This window comes from Saimiri boliviensis, chromosome 2 (genome assembly GCF_048565385.1).
Source record: "Saimiri boliviensis isolate mSaiBol1 chromosome 2, mSaiBol1.pri, whole genome shotgun sequence".
Lineage (NCBI taxonomy): Eukaryota > Metazoa > Chordata > Mammalia > Primates > Cebidae > Saimiri > Saimiri boliviensis.
Window position 1 is genome coordinate 65,831,076 of NC_133450.1, and position 17,092 is coordinate 65,848,167.

Here is a 17,092-nt window from a genome sequence, read left to right on the forward strand (position 1 = left end):
GGTCTCAAAGTCTGCCCTTAGGTCCCACGTTTGCAAAATGGGACAGTGTCAGCAGCCACTGATTCTCTGACTAATGTGTCTCAGTTTAAATGACCCATGCTGCTAGAAAAAGAATTTATATTACAGACAAGGTATAAAGGTGTTTCAAGAGATCAGGAGAGGGACACAATCCTACACCTCAGCTAGAGCTGGGAACTTCTAAACAGTTCTTTCCAAGCGGTTTGGAAGCTACAGCTCACTATGCCCTCTGGTGGCCAGCCTGGAGCACGTTATCAAGCACAGGAACCTCTCTCAACCTTTCAGAACAGGTAAATAATATTTGAAAAACACTTTCTATTTCCACTCATTTAGTCACTGGTTTTCAGGATTTCTGTGTCAGTTTACTTTCTGCCCACCGTAAGACTTGATAGGAGTTATCCTACTGCGGTAGGATAACTAACCTCTTACGTTGCTGGAAACAGAAGCAAAACAATGGAATTTTGGCAACCGCTGAAGCAAAGGCACATCTATGGGCATGTTGAGATGAACCCATGTTGCATAGAAGGTATTTTTAAAATGACAACTCTATAAAGTGAAGTAGGTTACAACACATGGAAAATCTTGTGAGATATGTTTAAAATTAACAAGACTGAGCTCTTGTACTGTACTAATCTTAAAAAAATACAAAGATATCATATATAGTTGGAAAAAGAGTGATACCATGCGAGTTGGAATTCTTAAATCTTTGTGGATGGGGAAAAGAGACACTAGAAGGAAAATGAAAAAAAAAAAAGAAAGAAAATCCAGAAAGCATGTAATTCACTCTTGCCTCTGTACTCTAAGAACAGAAATCTTTCGCCAATTTTGCTAAGCTAATGATAAGGAAAGAAAAGGGCTATAAAAAGAATCTTTCATGTTTTCTCATGAATGGACTGGTAACACAGCTAAACGAAATAGGAAAAGGTGACTATGACACCAGCTACTTCATAACCACCATTTCTACAGGAAGTAGTTACGTAAATGTGAGAAATTCTTCTGTATTCCTTGTTTTCCTTTCTACTTTGCAGGTTTCTTGCTCAAAATGCCACATGTAATAGAAGATCCTTTTGGATGATGAGTCTAAAGAAATGGGTCCTAATGAAAGTCACTGGCCACGTTTTATGCTGGCTGCAAAGTATTAGGACAAAATTATGGGAATACATAAAGAAACCAGGCAATAACTGTTTTTTGGTTTTTCGTATGATTTGGGTCTGTTTCCCCACCCAAATCTCATCTCGAATTTTAATCCCCAATGTTGGAGGAGGGGCCTGAGAGGAGGTGATTGGATCATGGGGTGGGCTTCCCCCTTGCTGTTCTTGTGACAGCGAGTTCTCATGAGATCTGGTTGTTTAATAAAAGTGAGTAGCTCCTCCCCTTTCTCTCTGCCCTCTTGCTCCGGCCAAGTAAGACGTGCCTGCTTCCTCTTTACCTTCTGCCATGACTGAAAGTTTCCTGAGGCCTCCTCAGCCATGCTTCATGTATAGCCTGCAGAACCATGATCCAATTAAATCCCTCTTTTTAAAAAAATTACCCAGTCTCAGGTATTCCTTCATAGCAGTGCAAGAACAAACTAATACAGCTTTCTTTTCTGCTTCGCTTTGGTCCTAGAAAACCAAGTGAATATGCCTGTTATGAGACCATTTAATGTCTCCACACTGGACTTAGATCATTCGCAGCATATGACTCACATAGTTTCCTAACAGTTTTTTTAATCTATGGGTCTCTCCTGTTTAGACCTTAGATGCAACTGATGTGAAAAAAAGAACATGGTTGAAGGGCTACCAATGAAGTGTCAATGGCAGCTAATGTAAGTTACGTAACCCAGGTTTCAACAGGAATACTGACAAGCTACATGCAACCAGGGAGCACTGCGGCAGGTTGTGGCAAGACTCGGAATCCATACTACATTGAGAACAACCAAAGAAGAGAATGTTTGAATCACAGAGAGAAAACTAAGAGAGACAGGACAGATCACTTTAGATATATGAATCACTGACATGTGTAAGATGAAAGACTTTACTTATTTTGTATGGCTCCAGAAGGGGAAAATTAAGACCCAATGAGTCGAAATTAGGAAGACTTCAGGTCCACAAGAAGAAAAACCTTTCCAAGCATAAGGAGTACTATGAATGGGATGCTCTATCTCAGGAAGTGTTTAAGCTGAGGTTAGACAAATATCTGTTGATGACTGATGCTGGAGAGAGGACTTCTGCACTAGGTGGAAGGGTGGTCTAAATGTCTATGTTTCCTTCTAATTCTCAGACTGTACACGCTCTCCAACGGCAGTAAGTGGCTTACCTGGCAGAGAGAGATGTTCTCGTAAGGCTTGGCCTGGGCATGCAGGTGAGCCTTAGCCTCTCGCTTATCACCATGCACAAGCAGGACTGGCTTCTTCCTGAAAAGAGAGCATAAGTATTTAAAATACATCATTCACGGCCGGGCACAGTGGCTCACATCTGTAATCTCAGTACTTTGGGATACTGATGCAGGCAGATTACTTGAGGTCAGGAGTTCGAGACTAGCCTGGCCAACATGGTGAAACTCCACGTCTACTAAAAATACAAAAATTAGCTGGGCATGGTTGTGCGTGCCTTAATCCCAGCTACTTCGGAGCTAAGGCAGGAGAATCGCTTGAACCTGGGAGGCGAAGTTTGCAGTGAGCCGAGATTGCACCACTCCACTCCAGCCTGGGTATCAGAGTGAGACTCTGTCTCAAAAATAAATAAAATAAAATACATCATTCATGAAGCTGGACTCTGGCCTCATTAAGGAATGCTAGCTTCTTTATCACTTGACATTTGTTTCTGGCATTTGTAGTAAGTGAAGTCGGGGCTAACACAGAGCAGTGATCAGCTCATGTTCATTGACCAGATCAGCTCATGTTCGTTTACCGGATGCCTTTATAATGGGGCTACATGGCCTGATCCTGCAGTTCTGCTGTAACACGGAGAGAATTCAAGGACTATATTCAACAAAGTCCTTGAAGAATTATCTTCTTTAGCCCAAAAGGGCACATAAGTAGCTCTGTGTTAAAATACTTAAGTCCAAATAAATTAAAGATAATTATTGTTATATAGTACAATGCTTTTATTTCCTTCTTTTGGACCACACAGTAGATTCATTTCACACCATATCTATATTAGCCAGACTCCTCCTGTGTGCTATGTATTGAGCTAGATCCAGGATACAACAGTGAACAGGCCCAGGCCCACAGCATGACACAGACACACTAATGGGTGGTTAGATTTCAGTGAAACAGAGCCCAAGCTATGCTGAAAATGCTCTATTTTTGAATTCCAAATATAAAAACACTTTTCAAGAATACATTAAAAGGCTTTTGAGAGATTCTTGATCTTTCTGATTAATTCAAAGCAAGATAATCCTTAGAAATAAATATATTTCTATAAGCTCTCCCAACACAACAAAAATTGGATATAACCAATCAAGCAAGTTAAACAACTGAGCCACTTCCAGATTTATCAGTCACACTGCAGAATGATTCTCTACCATACGCAAAGGAAAAACAATCAACTAGACAGAAACATCATCGAAAACGTACTTCTAGTACTAATGCCTCATTACCTCATACCCAATAGCTTTATGCTTACATGACAGGTAAACTATAAAACATGCATTTGTGATTTTTTTTAGAAATTAGGTAAGAAAAACAATATAGAGAATAAAGCAACACTCATGCATCTATCACCTAGAAACAAAATGTTAGATTGAGTCATCTTTAAACAAAAGATTAAACATGACTGATAGAAACTGACGTCCTCATTAATTCTTTCAAACATGTTGGTTCTATGACTTATTACAAAAAAACAGTACCTGAAGAACAGCATAATGAGGTATAAATCCTTATGATCTGAATTTTTCTACATACAAATTCTGGATATTACTTAAACTTGCCATTTAGGCCACTCCTCAACCTTCTAAGGCTCTTAATAGCCTTCCCAAGATGGCAGTTAGGGTGTGCAGGGAGGAGGAGGATACTTTTTCCCTTTAGTTACTGAGAATCCAAATGGACACTGTATTAGCATGCCAGGGCCTCCACAGCGAAGTGCCACAAACTGGGTGGCTTAGAAAATAGAAATATATTGTCTCACAGGTCTGGAGGCCAGACGTCCAAGATCAAGGTGTTGGCAGGATTGGTTCCTGAGGCCGCGAAGCGCATCTGTTCCAAGCCTCTCTCCTAGCTTCTGGGAGCTTGGCTTGTAGATGGCCTTCTGTGTCTTCACAGTCTTATCTCTGATGTCTCTGCACCCAAATTTCTCTTTTTATAAGGAGATCAGTCATACTGGATTAGTAGCCATCCTAATGCCCTAATTTTATCTTGATTACCTTTGTAAAAGCTCTATCTCCAAATAAGATCACATTCTGAGGTACTGGGGATTAGAAGCCCAACAGATTTTTTGGGGGGTGAGAGAATTTAACCCATAACAGATACAAAGGAACGGCAGTCTACATTTTGCCAACACTCTAATGGGGTGATGATTTCAAGGTCTTTAAGAAAAGGGAGGAAGAAGAGAAAATGCCAGTATGATGATACCCAAGGATACTACTGCCAGGATGAGCCAAGGCAGAAACTGCTTGTTGCCTCCAGACAGTCATTCTCTTCTCCTTCTCTAACAAAAGGCTAATTCAGAACAAGGTGTGCTAAGCTAAAAGACATTTCAGCCTGTGCTCAATGAAATAGATGCAGGTACTGTATGGGACTTCCAGGAAGTCTGCTCAGATGGGCATAGCTGGAACGTGGGCCTTTTTCGTCCTCCTCCTCCCTCCCGCTTCCTGCTACCTGGAATAGACAAGTAAGCTGGAGCTCTAGCTGCTATACTGGGCCATGAGGTGACTCTGAAGACTGAATCACACACCAGGATGGTAGAACAGAAAGGGTAGGTGGATAAGTCTCTGAGAACCCTGGCGCCCCCAATCCAGACCATAAATGTTTACCATGTCAACTTGTCAGGCTGGAAACAATTTCTGTCTTATTTAAGCCACTGTTATTTTGAGTATTCTTTTACATGGAGATAAAACTAGGCCGGGCGCGGTGGCTCAAGCCTGTAATCCCAGCACTTTGGGAGGCCGAGGCGGGTGGATCACAAGGTTGAGAGATCGAGACCATCCTGGTCAACATGGTGAAACCCCGTCTCTACTAAAAATACAAAAAATTAGCTGGGCATGGTGGCACATGCCTGTAATCCCAGCTACTCAGGAGGCTGAGGCAGGAGAACTGCCTGAACCCAGGAGGCGGAGGTTGCGGTGAGCCGAGATCGCGCCATTGCACTCCATCCTGGGTAACAAGGGCGAAACTCCGTCTCAAAAAAAAAAAAAAAAAAAAAAAAAAAAAAATCCATTACCTCCAGAGCCTAGGTAAGGGAAGGCTATAGGTACAGCCTCCTTTCCTAATCACAGAAACACAAAGGGATCCTTAAGACAGAACACCATTGATATGCCAAGGAAAGCACAGCACGCTGGCCACATGTTGGTACACTGACAGATCTAGAAGGCATGTGGAGATGGTCTTTTCCTTCATATTAAGACTGGATATAAAGTTCTGTTATTTGAGTTAAAGCCTGACCTTATCTACTTCCTGAAAGAGCACAGAGGAAAATGCTAAAATCTATAAAAAGAATGTGTAGGATTAAATAGATCAAAGAATGGTCTTTTCCCAATATAACTTAACGTCTATATAATTTCAATAGTTTCAAGACAAATATTCAAAAAGAGATCGGTGGCTTTGCCTGAGAAATACAAATCTTAGGTGTCAAAGCCCCCTCACAGTTTATGATGTTGTCTGTCACCCTGCAGAACTCACCTGAACTCTCGTGGATACTGTTTTACAAGCCAGTCCACGTCAAAGCAGTAGTTAAACTAGATGGGAGAAAAGAAGAGTAAGCCATGGGTAATTCTGCCAAACAGTTCAGAAGGAGAATTGTTTAGTTATTATGTCTACTAAGGAAACTCTAAAATAATGATGCACTACATATATTATTTGTAAACCTGGAGGGTTATGCTGCAATAATAATAAATCTATAATTTATCTTAAATAAATGGTTAAAAGAACCTAAATAGAGCCAAGTACATGAGATAACAGGTTGTCAGGAAATTATCTCTGCATGCTTTGGCAGCATCTGTACTTGTCCGCAGGGTGTTATTACATTATGTCTAATGGCCTTGAGATTAATTTAAATAAAGGGGCTTATAATTTTATCCCTTTTCCCCTAGGTGATTATAAAAAGACAGATACTGGAGACAAAGATCCTAGGACTTTCAGAAATGAACATTTCCTTTCAGGCTAACTTATTAGCTAGCTTTGTATACAGCCACCTGGGACCAGACATTTACTAGGCTTATAACAATTAAATCTTAAATGCAAGTTCTGTACTAGTCTCATCCATACAGCTCCTCCCCACACCTGGGTAATTAGTAACTTAGTAACTCAACTGAGCTAACAGGGCATTTGCAAAAGCTCCCCACCTTCCAAATGGACACCAGGACTCTCAATGCCAAACCAAAGATAAAAGAAGCCTGGCTTTCCTCAGGGACAGAGCCATTTGTTCCGACCATTTACTTCAGGGTCTGGAGCATTACATGATTTATCAACACAAAGGGACCAGCTCAGTCAGGAAGGAGCCACTGAACATGAAAATTCACATTTTTCTAACTTAACTTGGCCTTCACTACTCACACCTCACCACTCTATGCACCAGAGTTAATTCAGTCCCATGAATTAATCAGTGTCCCCCAAAGAAGTGTCCTATTCTAGTCTTTCAGGTTGGAATGTCCAAAGAGACTTCTTGGCCAGTGGGACGTGAGTCAAAAGCTCTCCTGATATTGACATCCCCATTCTATGTTGATGGCCATGGATCCCATGACTGTGGCTAGCTTCCAGGTATGTGCCATCTCAGTCTCCACATGGGACTGAGACCCCCAAGATGCACTTTTCATATTTTCTCATGGAGTTGTTTAATTACTTGTCTACTTTCACCCAAAGAAAAAACACCTTAAAGGTATACTCACCTGAGCTGAAGAAACAAGCGTCCCAAATAAAGGAGATAAAATATCTGAGAAGACAAAACATAAATCTAATTCACACTCACAAAAATCCTCTAGTCATAATAATCACTACTAACTTATTCAACAGTCACTGACAATCAAGATTTGACTCAGAACACAGGAAGCTAAAACGTTACTACAAAGTCAGACTTTAATGTTTCATAAAATTAAAAAAATAATTTCCCTATGGTATTTAATATTTATCATATATTTTTATAAGACAATGTAAAACTAAAATCCACAACTTCAGTACTGAATGGCTGATCAATTTTAGAAACAATATGGAAAATAATGATACAAATTCTTTTCAGATCTCTGAACTTCTACCTCCTCCAAATGCCCATTCAAGTTCCTCTCCAGGAAACCTCCCAACTTAAGACTAGAAAGCCTTTCTAGAAAGATTTTATAAACCTTGACAGTTTGGGAAGAATTTCCAGAAAGACTGGAAAGCACTTACTGAGAGCAACTTGCTGCCTGTGAATGAAAGCATAGAGGCACCCACAATTCTAAACTCACATTCCTGGTGTTCCTGGTCATCTCTAGGGAGGTCCCACTTTGTACCCATTCAAGCTTTATGTTAGACTTTGTACCCATTCAAGCTTTGTACCCATTCAAGCTTTATGTTACACTTCTCAAACTATACCATGAGAGGAAGTACAGGATCATCATGACCTTCTATCACAGTAGCCACATGTGTGGAGACGTTAGGTGCCAAGCAGCGTTCTTGGCACTTCCCATGTATTACTTACTCCACATATCCATTTTCCAGGTGGGGTCTGTTATTCCTACTTTATAGAGGAGGAGCCTCTTGAGGAGGCTGCCCACAGACACACAGCTAGGAAGGGGTAGAGTCGGGGTTTGAACCTAGGCTGTCTGGCTCCAGCACCTTCGCTCATACCCACTAAACCGTCTCTGAGAATTAAGACTGGTCTTATTCATCTGAAAAATATTTACTGAGTGCCTCCTATCTTCTGGAGGTTGAGCTAGATGCTGGGGTAGAAAGATTTTCAGAGAATAACAATAACAACAAATCATAAGGAAGTTCCTACCTTATTAGAAGCGTTGCAGAGATAAATTGCAATACATTCTTCCATTTTGCCCCCACCAGCATGTATTTCTACCCTTCTAAATTTTACCCATCTTTCAAGGGTCTTTTAAAGTTTCTCTTCCTCCATGAGATCTTCTAAACCATCTAAAATTATGGCACATGGTAGAGTGCTATAGCAAACAGCATGGATTCTGATGCCAGAATGTCATTACCAGTTCTATGACCTTGGGCACGTCTAAACTGCAGATCCATCACTTATCCAAGGAAGACAATTATAACATCTACTCATAAGACTGTCCTGAGGACTAAAGGAGAAAATATATATAAGCGCTATTATATTACCACAATATCTGGGTGCTAATAGCCAGTTATTTTATTATATAGAGCAAAACTTGGCAAAATTCTTTAAGTATTTGTCAATCTGTCTCAGACAAACAAAAAACTTGACAAATACCAAGAGATTCTCAAAAAGAAAACAACCTGTAGAAGACTCTACAGAATAGAATACTCGACACGTATACATCACACACCATATAGTCATATACTGTATATATATTAAAAAAAATACTGCTGACAGTGAACATTACTATTCTTAAATATGGGACAAGAAAAAAATGTGAAATAAGGATAATAACATTTATTGTGTGTATCTGCCATGTGAATATATTACATTGGTCACTTCATGTATTTGCTCCAATTTTTCTGCATTTCCAGTTTAAAAATGAACAAACTGAAATTCAGAGAATGTTAGGTCCTATGTTAACAATTCATACAGCAAATGAGTGGTGAAGCCAGAAAGCAGATTCTGGAGCTCCTGCTGCTCCCCCTGCAGGTGCTCCCTGAGGAATGAGAGCAAACGAAGACCATCTTTTGATCCACAAATGAAACAACTATTTGTACTCAGGCACTTTTTTTTTTTTTTTCCCCTTCTTCACCGGGAGCCAAAACCAGGCTTTTAAGCAGTGGTTCTCAAACCTGACTGGGCAGTAGAATCCCCTGACGGGCTCGTGAAAACAGACTGCAGGGTCTCACCCTCAGAGTCTGATTTAACAAATCTGGAATGGGGTTCGAGAATTTTCATTTTAACAAGTTCCAGCTGATGCTGAGGCTGCTGCGCCTAGGCCCATGGAGAACTACTGTTGTTAAATATTTGTTACTTTGTTGGTAAAGTGTAATTCATAAAGCTTAATCTTTAACCTCAAAGTTAAATAATGCGCTGGGCACGGTGGCTCACGCCTGTAATCCCAGCACTTTGGGAGGCCGAGGCGGGTGGATCACGAGGTCAGGAGTTCAAGACCAGCCTGACCAACTTGTGAAACCCTGTCTCTAATACAAATTAAAAAAAAAAAATAGCCAGGCATGGTGTCATGCACCTGTAATGCTAGCTACTCAGGAGGCTGAGGCAGGAGAAATGCCTGAATCTGGGAGGCAGATGTTGCAGTAAGCCAAGATCATGCCACGGCACTCTAGCCTGGGTGACAGAGCAAGATTCTGTCTCGGAAAAAAAAAAAATAATGCTAAACATTGTGCTAAGGGATACAAAGGGTTGAGCTACAGGGTTTTGAGAACATATTCTCTGCCCAAGTTGAGTAAACAGTCTGCTGTCAAAATAATGCACTTGCCTGTCAAGAATTTTTTTCCTGAAAGTAGTTAAGAACACAAAGAAGAGTTCTCAGAAATCATTCTAGGCTGCCCTCCTTGTTTCATGGAGGAGACTCTCAAGTGCAATTCAATAACTCCTTGACACCCAGCATCTTCTTACCCTTGATGTGGAGGGCTCCGGAGTTATACTTTGGCTTAATTCCCGAGACTCTAGTGAGGTAAAACTGGTAAGGGTTCCCTTTATCCAGCATGTCCCAAATGTCCTGGCCCTCCCCTGACGTCTCGTATTCATTTTCCTCCTCCTCTTTGAGCCTGTGGCAGGTGGGAGGGCCATGATTTTCAGTTCTTTGGGCAGCGCCATCACTGGGAGCAGAGATGTCCTTCTCCTCTTTGATCACCACTTTCTCAGCCTGCTTCTGAGGCCTTTCTGGATGCAGCTCATCATCACTGCTGGACAGACACCAACCTAGGTCCTCCTGGGAACCGCTTTTCTGCCTTTTGAGAGGTAAAACTGAATCTGTGTTGCTGAATTTCACAGGTGATACGTTCCTCTTGTGTGCAGCTTTCCGGGCCTCGGAACAGGTGTACCTGGGCTCATTTGCTGCTCCTCGCCCAAGAGAAGAGGTAGACGGCTTGTCTGGTTTTGGCTTTTCTTCCTCACTTTCATCACTACTGGATATGGTCCACCTCCCATAATCGCCTTCCTGAGACATTACACTCCTGGAAATGAAAGGCGGAAACATCAGCATTTCCCATTCATTAGGCTACTGGCAAAAACTTTATTGCTCTCAACTTCCCTGTCAGATGAGCTAACACCTTGCAGAGGCTGAACCACTTAACATCAGCTGCTTTTTAGGTGTTTATAGGCACATTACCAGAATCTACTATCAGATTCCCTTTGTCTACCTTCCCCTCCTCCCACTGTTTTTTTTCTTTCTTTTTTGGTAGAGACAGGGTTTCACCATTGTTGCCCAAGCTGGTCTTAAACTCCTGGACTCAAGCGATCCACCCGCCTTGGCCTTCCAAAGTGCTGGGATCATAGGTATGAACCACCAAGCCTGGCCTTGTTTTTCAATCTAAACTTTGTTCTTAGATGTCCTAGGAAAGGGTGTTGAAACCAACCAAACATTCATTCATTCTTGACCCTGAAGCTTCCAACAAGTGTTTGGGGTTAAGGTCAATTTAATCTATATTCAAATGCTCAAGGTCAAATTGGAATTTACAAGCCTAGCCTTTACTGAAGCACAGGCACCCATAGGCTTTCAGTGATTATGTCTTACTTCCCAAAAGACACCCCATTTACCATAAAGCTTAAAGTTTTCAAGAGGAATGCCAAATGACCACTTAGGTGTACACATTATTTATACCACTTTCATGAGAACCCAACTAACTCAAGATATCCCACTGGCCACATCATAAATCTACTAAAACCTACACAGAGATAACTTGTACTAAAGCAACACGTTTTTATTTTTTAAGCCACAAAGTCAAATTCTACTTTCTTGTTCTGAGAAAAGGAAAGTACACGCAAGAGACACTTTTGGTGTTACTACATAATCTCATCAATTCAATGGTTAAGGACTAAGTAGACTTTCCAGATAGCTAAAAACCAGTTCCTCAGTGTGATACTTTTAACATTTTAGCACAAGACCCTGAGGAAAATTACAAAACTCAATAGTCTGTGCTCAGATTAACAGAGCATCTTTTAAGTTTCTGCTGTTTTAAAGAGGCTGAAAAAGATGCATTGAGTGGAGTAAACCAAGATGGTTACACTCCCTTCACAAGACCCACATTCCCCCTAAAAAGGGAATTCTACATTAATTCTACATCAAAAGATTTGCAAATGAATACAGATGCATATGTCTCTACATGAGAAATAAAAGCGTTGGCCAAGGGGACCTCAGAGAGGTAAAACTGCCTTTTAAAACCTTAAAAACCAAGTTCCGCTGGGCATGGTGGTGCGTGCTTGTAATCCCAGCTACGCAGGAGGCTGAGGCAGGAGAAATGCCTGAACCCAGGAGGCGGAGGTTGCGGTGAGCCGAGATCGTGCCATTGCACTCCAGCCTGGGTAACAAGAGCGAAACTCTGTCTCAAAACAAAAACGAAAACAAAAACAAGTTCCAGGCCATGATGGGATGGGAGCTCAGACATGCTGTTATATCCCCTCCCTTTTGCTGTTTAAACACAACTGACCAGAGATCATAAGACTGGCAAAATAGATTCTGTGGCAATACAACATTAAATCATAAATAAGACCTACGGTCATGCCAAGCAAGGGTTAAATCACAAAATGCTACCCTTAAAGAATAAACTATGATCTACCTGCCCCACGGTTCTTTTTTTCTTTAGCAGCTAAACAAGCACTGGCCTGCAGATAGCAATATCTAAACAATTGCAGTTTACCTACTGCCAAATAGATGCCTGACTAACTGACCCCTCTGATTCCACAGGCCATCACCACAGCTGTCATTGGGCAACAGAACAACTTCAGCAACTTTCTCCTGATAAGAAAACACAGACGGGTTCTGATCAGTCCTCAGAGGCTAAGCACTGAGTGAGTGCCTTCAGGTCCCTCCTTCACCTTTTGACAAAAGGGGCCTAATTGTAATTCATTTAAATGTTAAGGCTCCATCCCAAAGTGAACATGAGATGCACAAAACATGAATGTTTGCTCATCACCTGTGCACATGTGCCTCCTTCGCTGAATATTCATAGCTCCTCCCACACCTGTTGAATACGTATACTTGCCAACCCACTCAGCACAAATCCCAGTTCTACCCTCTCCTCCCTGGGATGCTGTTAAAGGTCTCTGCCTGAGGCTGTGCTTCCCAGCCTGTCAGCCACGCTGCAGGCTATAACCCTTTATAAGAAGTTCTCCTTTCTAAACATACAGATTTCATGATTTTTCAGTGGACACAGCTAAACAATCAAACAAACAAACAAACAAACAAAAAACACCTATTTTAAAGGTATTTATCCCTTTTGACAATTTCTCATTTAACCATTTTCAATTAGCTACCAGTCAAGTCAAGCAAGCCTTCTGTAACTTATACATTTCAGGGACTATTATGCAAGAATGCATCAAGACAATAATCTGGCCTGTGTTCTTCATGGCTAATGGTCACTATTACCCCACCAGCCATGAACATTATTATCTCATAGCCAAAGCCTACAGACTGCAGAGAGGGCTGGGGCCACCTGCTCCTGTAATTGTGACCCCAGACTGTCTGGCTCTTTTGAGCCTTCTTCATATCTCCTTAGTTTCCTATTCATTTCTACACCTGTCCAGCCCACTTCTAGGGGTTGTTAAAACTCATAACATAGGAATATTTTCCCTAAACTGTTTCTAATCTGCTAATGATTAAGAAACTGGATAACTGGGGTTGTAGAATTGTATTGTCATGGTTAGAGGGGTCTGAGTGCCCAGTTTCCTCCATGAAAGAGATTAGATTGATTTACTACTGAACACCTACTTAAGCAGCTCAGAGGTGTTTTTTAAAATGTGTTTTTAATCCTTCTGGGTTTAAAAACACACACACGCACAAAACCTTAGGTTCCTCTAGTGTTCTAGAGTCTAGAAGTGGCTGGATAGAGGTATTTAAGCCATTACAATTCACTTTGAAGAAACTATTTCACTGGCTAGGTTTTGTGACTTTAAAGTTATTTAGGAACGAAAGAACCACCCTAGGAAAAACCGCTCTCTGAAAGTCAGCTCTAGCTTCCTTAGAATTCTAAAACAGCTCAAAAGCAAGGTGCTTAGTAATAGAATCTTCAGTTACAGTCCTCAGGCTGTTCTCTATAGATACCTTGCTCATTCTAAACCAAATAGCAGGTCTCAGTTTTTGGTGAGAAAAGATTCAGCTTCCCTCTTAGAAGCAGACTGCAGAATCTTCAGAGGCTACCATCATCTCTTCCCTAGGGGAGTAACAAATATGGTTGACTGTATTACATAAATTTTATATACAATGAATTCTAAATTTCTCTTCAAAGAATCGGTATGTCAGTATGTTCAGTTATTTGTCCTTCATTTTAAAGTTGAACTCCCTTATAGTTTCAGTAAACAACCTTCTCCACCAGTTCTAATCAGTTGTTCACATCTGTTCCCTGGTCCCTAGCTCTGTCCTGACTCATCCTGGTCACCTGCTTTGACCTAGGTCACCCCTGGCTACTTGCTCTGACTTGCCTGTAACAGTCCTTCCCGCCAAACCACCTACCCTGCCACTCTGGCTTGCACTCCTGCTCTCCTAAAAATAGCCAGTCGGGGTTAGTCTAGCCCAGGCGTCCCCAAACTTTTTAAACAGGGGGCCAGTTCACTGTCCCTCAGACCGTTGGAGGGCTGCCACATACTGTGCTCCTCTCACTGACAACCAATGAAAGAGATGCCCCTTCCTTAAGTGCGGAAATGGCCTCAGGGGGCCGCATGCGGCCTGCAGGACGCCTGGTCTAGCCTGTGTGGTCTAACCCTAGCCAACAGGAGAACGAAACACCAGTAGGGGTGACGTCCGTCAGAAATAACTATCCCTTTTTGTCCAGGTGTGTGCTCACCATTGCTCCATCAGTGAGGCACAACCTTCTAAGAGGTAAACTGCCTTGCTGAGAGGATTTATATTTGAGTGCTATTTCTTTCGTGGCATCAAAATATTACTTATACCAGAAATAAAATGGAATTCCCAAACCATTAGAATTCTGTAGGTAAAATCCTTAGCAACTCTGTGAATTAGAGAACTTCAAAGGTTTTTTAGTTTTATCATTATCTACATTTTCTAAAACCACATGGAAGTGGAATTCTCTCCAACAAAGTAGGAAAGCTTTTAAAAAGACATTTTCTAGAGACCAAAGCCTTTCTTGGGGTTCTGCTCTATACATAAAGTTTTGAACTTGCTGACACTAAAAAATATGCCAGAGTTGCTTATTAAAGACAACACAATACAATGTATTGGGTTACAATTTAGTGCAATACACTAATAAAATTGTGTCTTGCAATTAAGTTTAGCAGCGTACCAATCTCTTTATGAAATCAAGGTACGCAGCCAGTTGGAAAAGGACTGCTGGTAAACACTAATATCAAACTTTTACTTTGGATAACTGAATGGTCACCAGTATCAGAATTACTTCCCTCATACAGGATCTGGTGCCCAGGATTCCAGAGTGTTTTGTAATCGAGTCATACAGTTTTTACAAACACAGAACCCAAGAGCTTTCCTTCAATTGTTTATTATCTGTCTTCCCTGCTTGGGCAGTGCTTGATACAGCATAAACCTAAAGTCACACTTTTCGTGAGTGGTACCGAATCAGAGAATGCAATATAGCTATGTTGATTCTGAATCCTGGCACTCAATCAGGACAGCACAGTGTTTCCTAGAGTGGAAGTGACTGGGATCTGACATTATGAAAGAACCTCCCCTTCCATTCCAATCCAAACTCCCTGTTTAAATCAAGAAGAAAGTTGGAGTGTTGTAGAAATGCTTTTAATCTTGATTTTGAACAAATAGCAGGTCTGGGCTCTTCTGTAGGCACCAACAGTTTCGTTTACCATCAACAGAAGGTATCTTATGGCTACGTTATATTTGAAATAGCAAAATACAGTTTATGTAAAAGAATGATTGGATTCAAACAAAAATACTGAGTGTGTGATAGTCTACGTAAGAGCAAAAGGAGGCAGACAAATCCCTAGGCAGAGAGGGGCAGGTCCCCAGAGGAAATCCCACCTGCAAACCAAAGACAGTTTAAAGCCTGAAAGCCAAGCTACAAGTCTCGGACAGATCCACGGACCAGACTGAGAACCTCTCTTACCACTTGGCACACTTTCCTCTGATTAATCCCCACCCTTCACCTACTTTACAGACACCTACTTTTCCCTAATTAGTTTTTTATACTGTCATGCCCACCTTTGAAGTGGTGCCTTTGTTTTAGCCTTTTTTGCATACTCATAAACCAATCAGCATACACTTCCCCATTCTGAGCCCACAAAAGCCCTGGCCTCAGCCACACTGAGGAACTGCTCACCTTTGGGCAGGGGCATACCCGACTTCAGGTAGGGGCCGCCCACTTAGGGTTCTCTCTGCTGAGAACTGGTTCACTGCTCAATAAAACTCATCTCTGCCCTTCTCCCCTTCGGTTGTCAGCCTAACCTCATTATTCCTGAACGTGGGATAAGAAACTGGGACCTGCCAAACAGCGAGTACAGCAAATAGAGATATAACCCTGTAGTACTTGGTTCCACTGGTGGAGCAATGGAAGAGGGAGCTAGCTGCTGGCTGCCACACACCCCCATTCGCTGGGGTGTGGATGGTGGGACTAAAAGAGCTGTTAACACATCCCTATTTGCCTGGCATCTCCAAGTGTTCAGGCATCACTGTGTCCCCCTTGTCTGGACACTGGAGTCTGCTGCTGGGGTTACTTACCATACCCCTAGGCCAGCCACAAGCCTTGCATGGAGCCTATACCTGGGCCAGCACTTGGAGGAGCCAGCTGGGCCTCCAGGCTCACTCACTCACATACCCACTCCTCGCCGGCTGAGCATGCAGTCATGCTGACCGCAGGATGCCGGCCAGGATGAAAGCCAAATGCTGCCTGCCAGGCTGAGTGGGCAGAGCACTTCCTGTGGCCAGCTCAGGGCTGGAGGTCTCCGGCTGGCAAAGCAGCGCTAGAAAAATCCTGCATCGTATGTGTTGAGAAAAAAACAAACTAGGAAAAAGGCAGGTGAGTGACAAATTTGGCAAACACTGCACTAACATGAAAAACAAAGAATATTTCCCGCCAAGTGCTAGCTCAGGGCACTTTTAACGCTTTTATTAAGGACTTTAAAACATGTTGTGGATATGAAAGGGTACTCCATTTACAGCTGCTAGTATTTCCTCCCTCCCCACTATACCAGACCCAGCTGGGGCATTTCTCTTTCACCTCCAGCAGCAACTTCTCATGGAGCTTAAGGACTATCAGTTGGGCCTGGGACCAGGCTCCTCAGATGAGTCCCCTTGTGGCCAGTGATAGGCAAACATGGGCCCTTGTCTCAAACCCAGCCCTCACTAGGGAGTAAATGTGCACTTGGGCAGGTTAGTTAACTGCCAAGCCTCAGTTTTTTAGTTTGTAAAATGGTTATCATGCTTACCCCCCAGACTTCATTCATTCAACAACTTACTGGGCAGCTATTATGTGCCAAAAACTGAGAATGAAGCGTTAATGATATACCGCTTCTACCTTAGCAGAGCATAATTTCAGAGCAGAAGAGACAGACCCACACATACAAACTGTAATAGCCAAGATGACTAGACATTCATTACATTTTATGAGACAAAAAATAGGGGTGGCCTTACTTTGGAACATGCTGAAGAAGTGACATATAAACGAGACCCAGAGGGCCAA

At 42.0% G+C, this 17,092-nt stretch overlaps 1 protein-coding gene across 4 annotated transcripts in view; it reads right to left on the reverse strand.

Annotated features, from left to right (window-relative positions):
* Positions 1-17,092, reverse strand: part of TDP1 (tyrosyl-DNA phosphodiesterase 1) — a 97,491-nt gene that overhangs the window by 79,211 nt on the left and 1,188 nt on the right. For all 4 annotated transcript variants that reach the window (XM_010350583.3, XM_003939869.4, XM_074393479.1 and 1 more), the window contains exons 2-5: positions 9,888-10,447; positions 7,042-7,085; positions 5,837-5,892; positions 2,317-2,413 (exon numbers count right to left, since the gene is read on the reverse strand). In XM_010350583.3, the coding sequence (XP_010348885.3) occupies positions 2,317-2,413; positions 5,837-5,892; positions 7,042-7,085; positions 9,888-10,440 (750 nt within the window). In that variant the 5' untranslated portion in view covers positions 10,441-10,447. The remainder of the gene's footprint in view (positions 1-2,316; positions 2,414-5,836; positions 5,893-7,041; positions 7,086-9,887; positions 10,448-17,092) is intronic.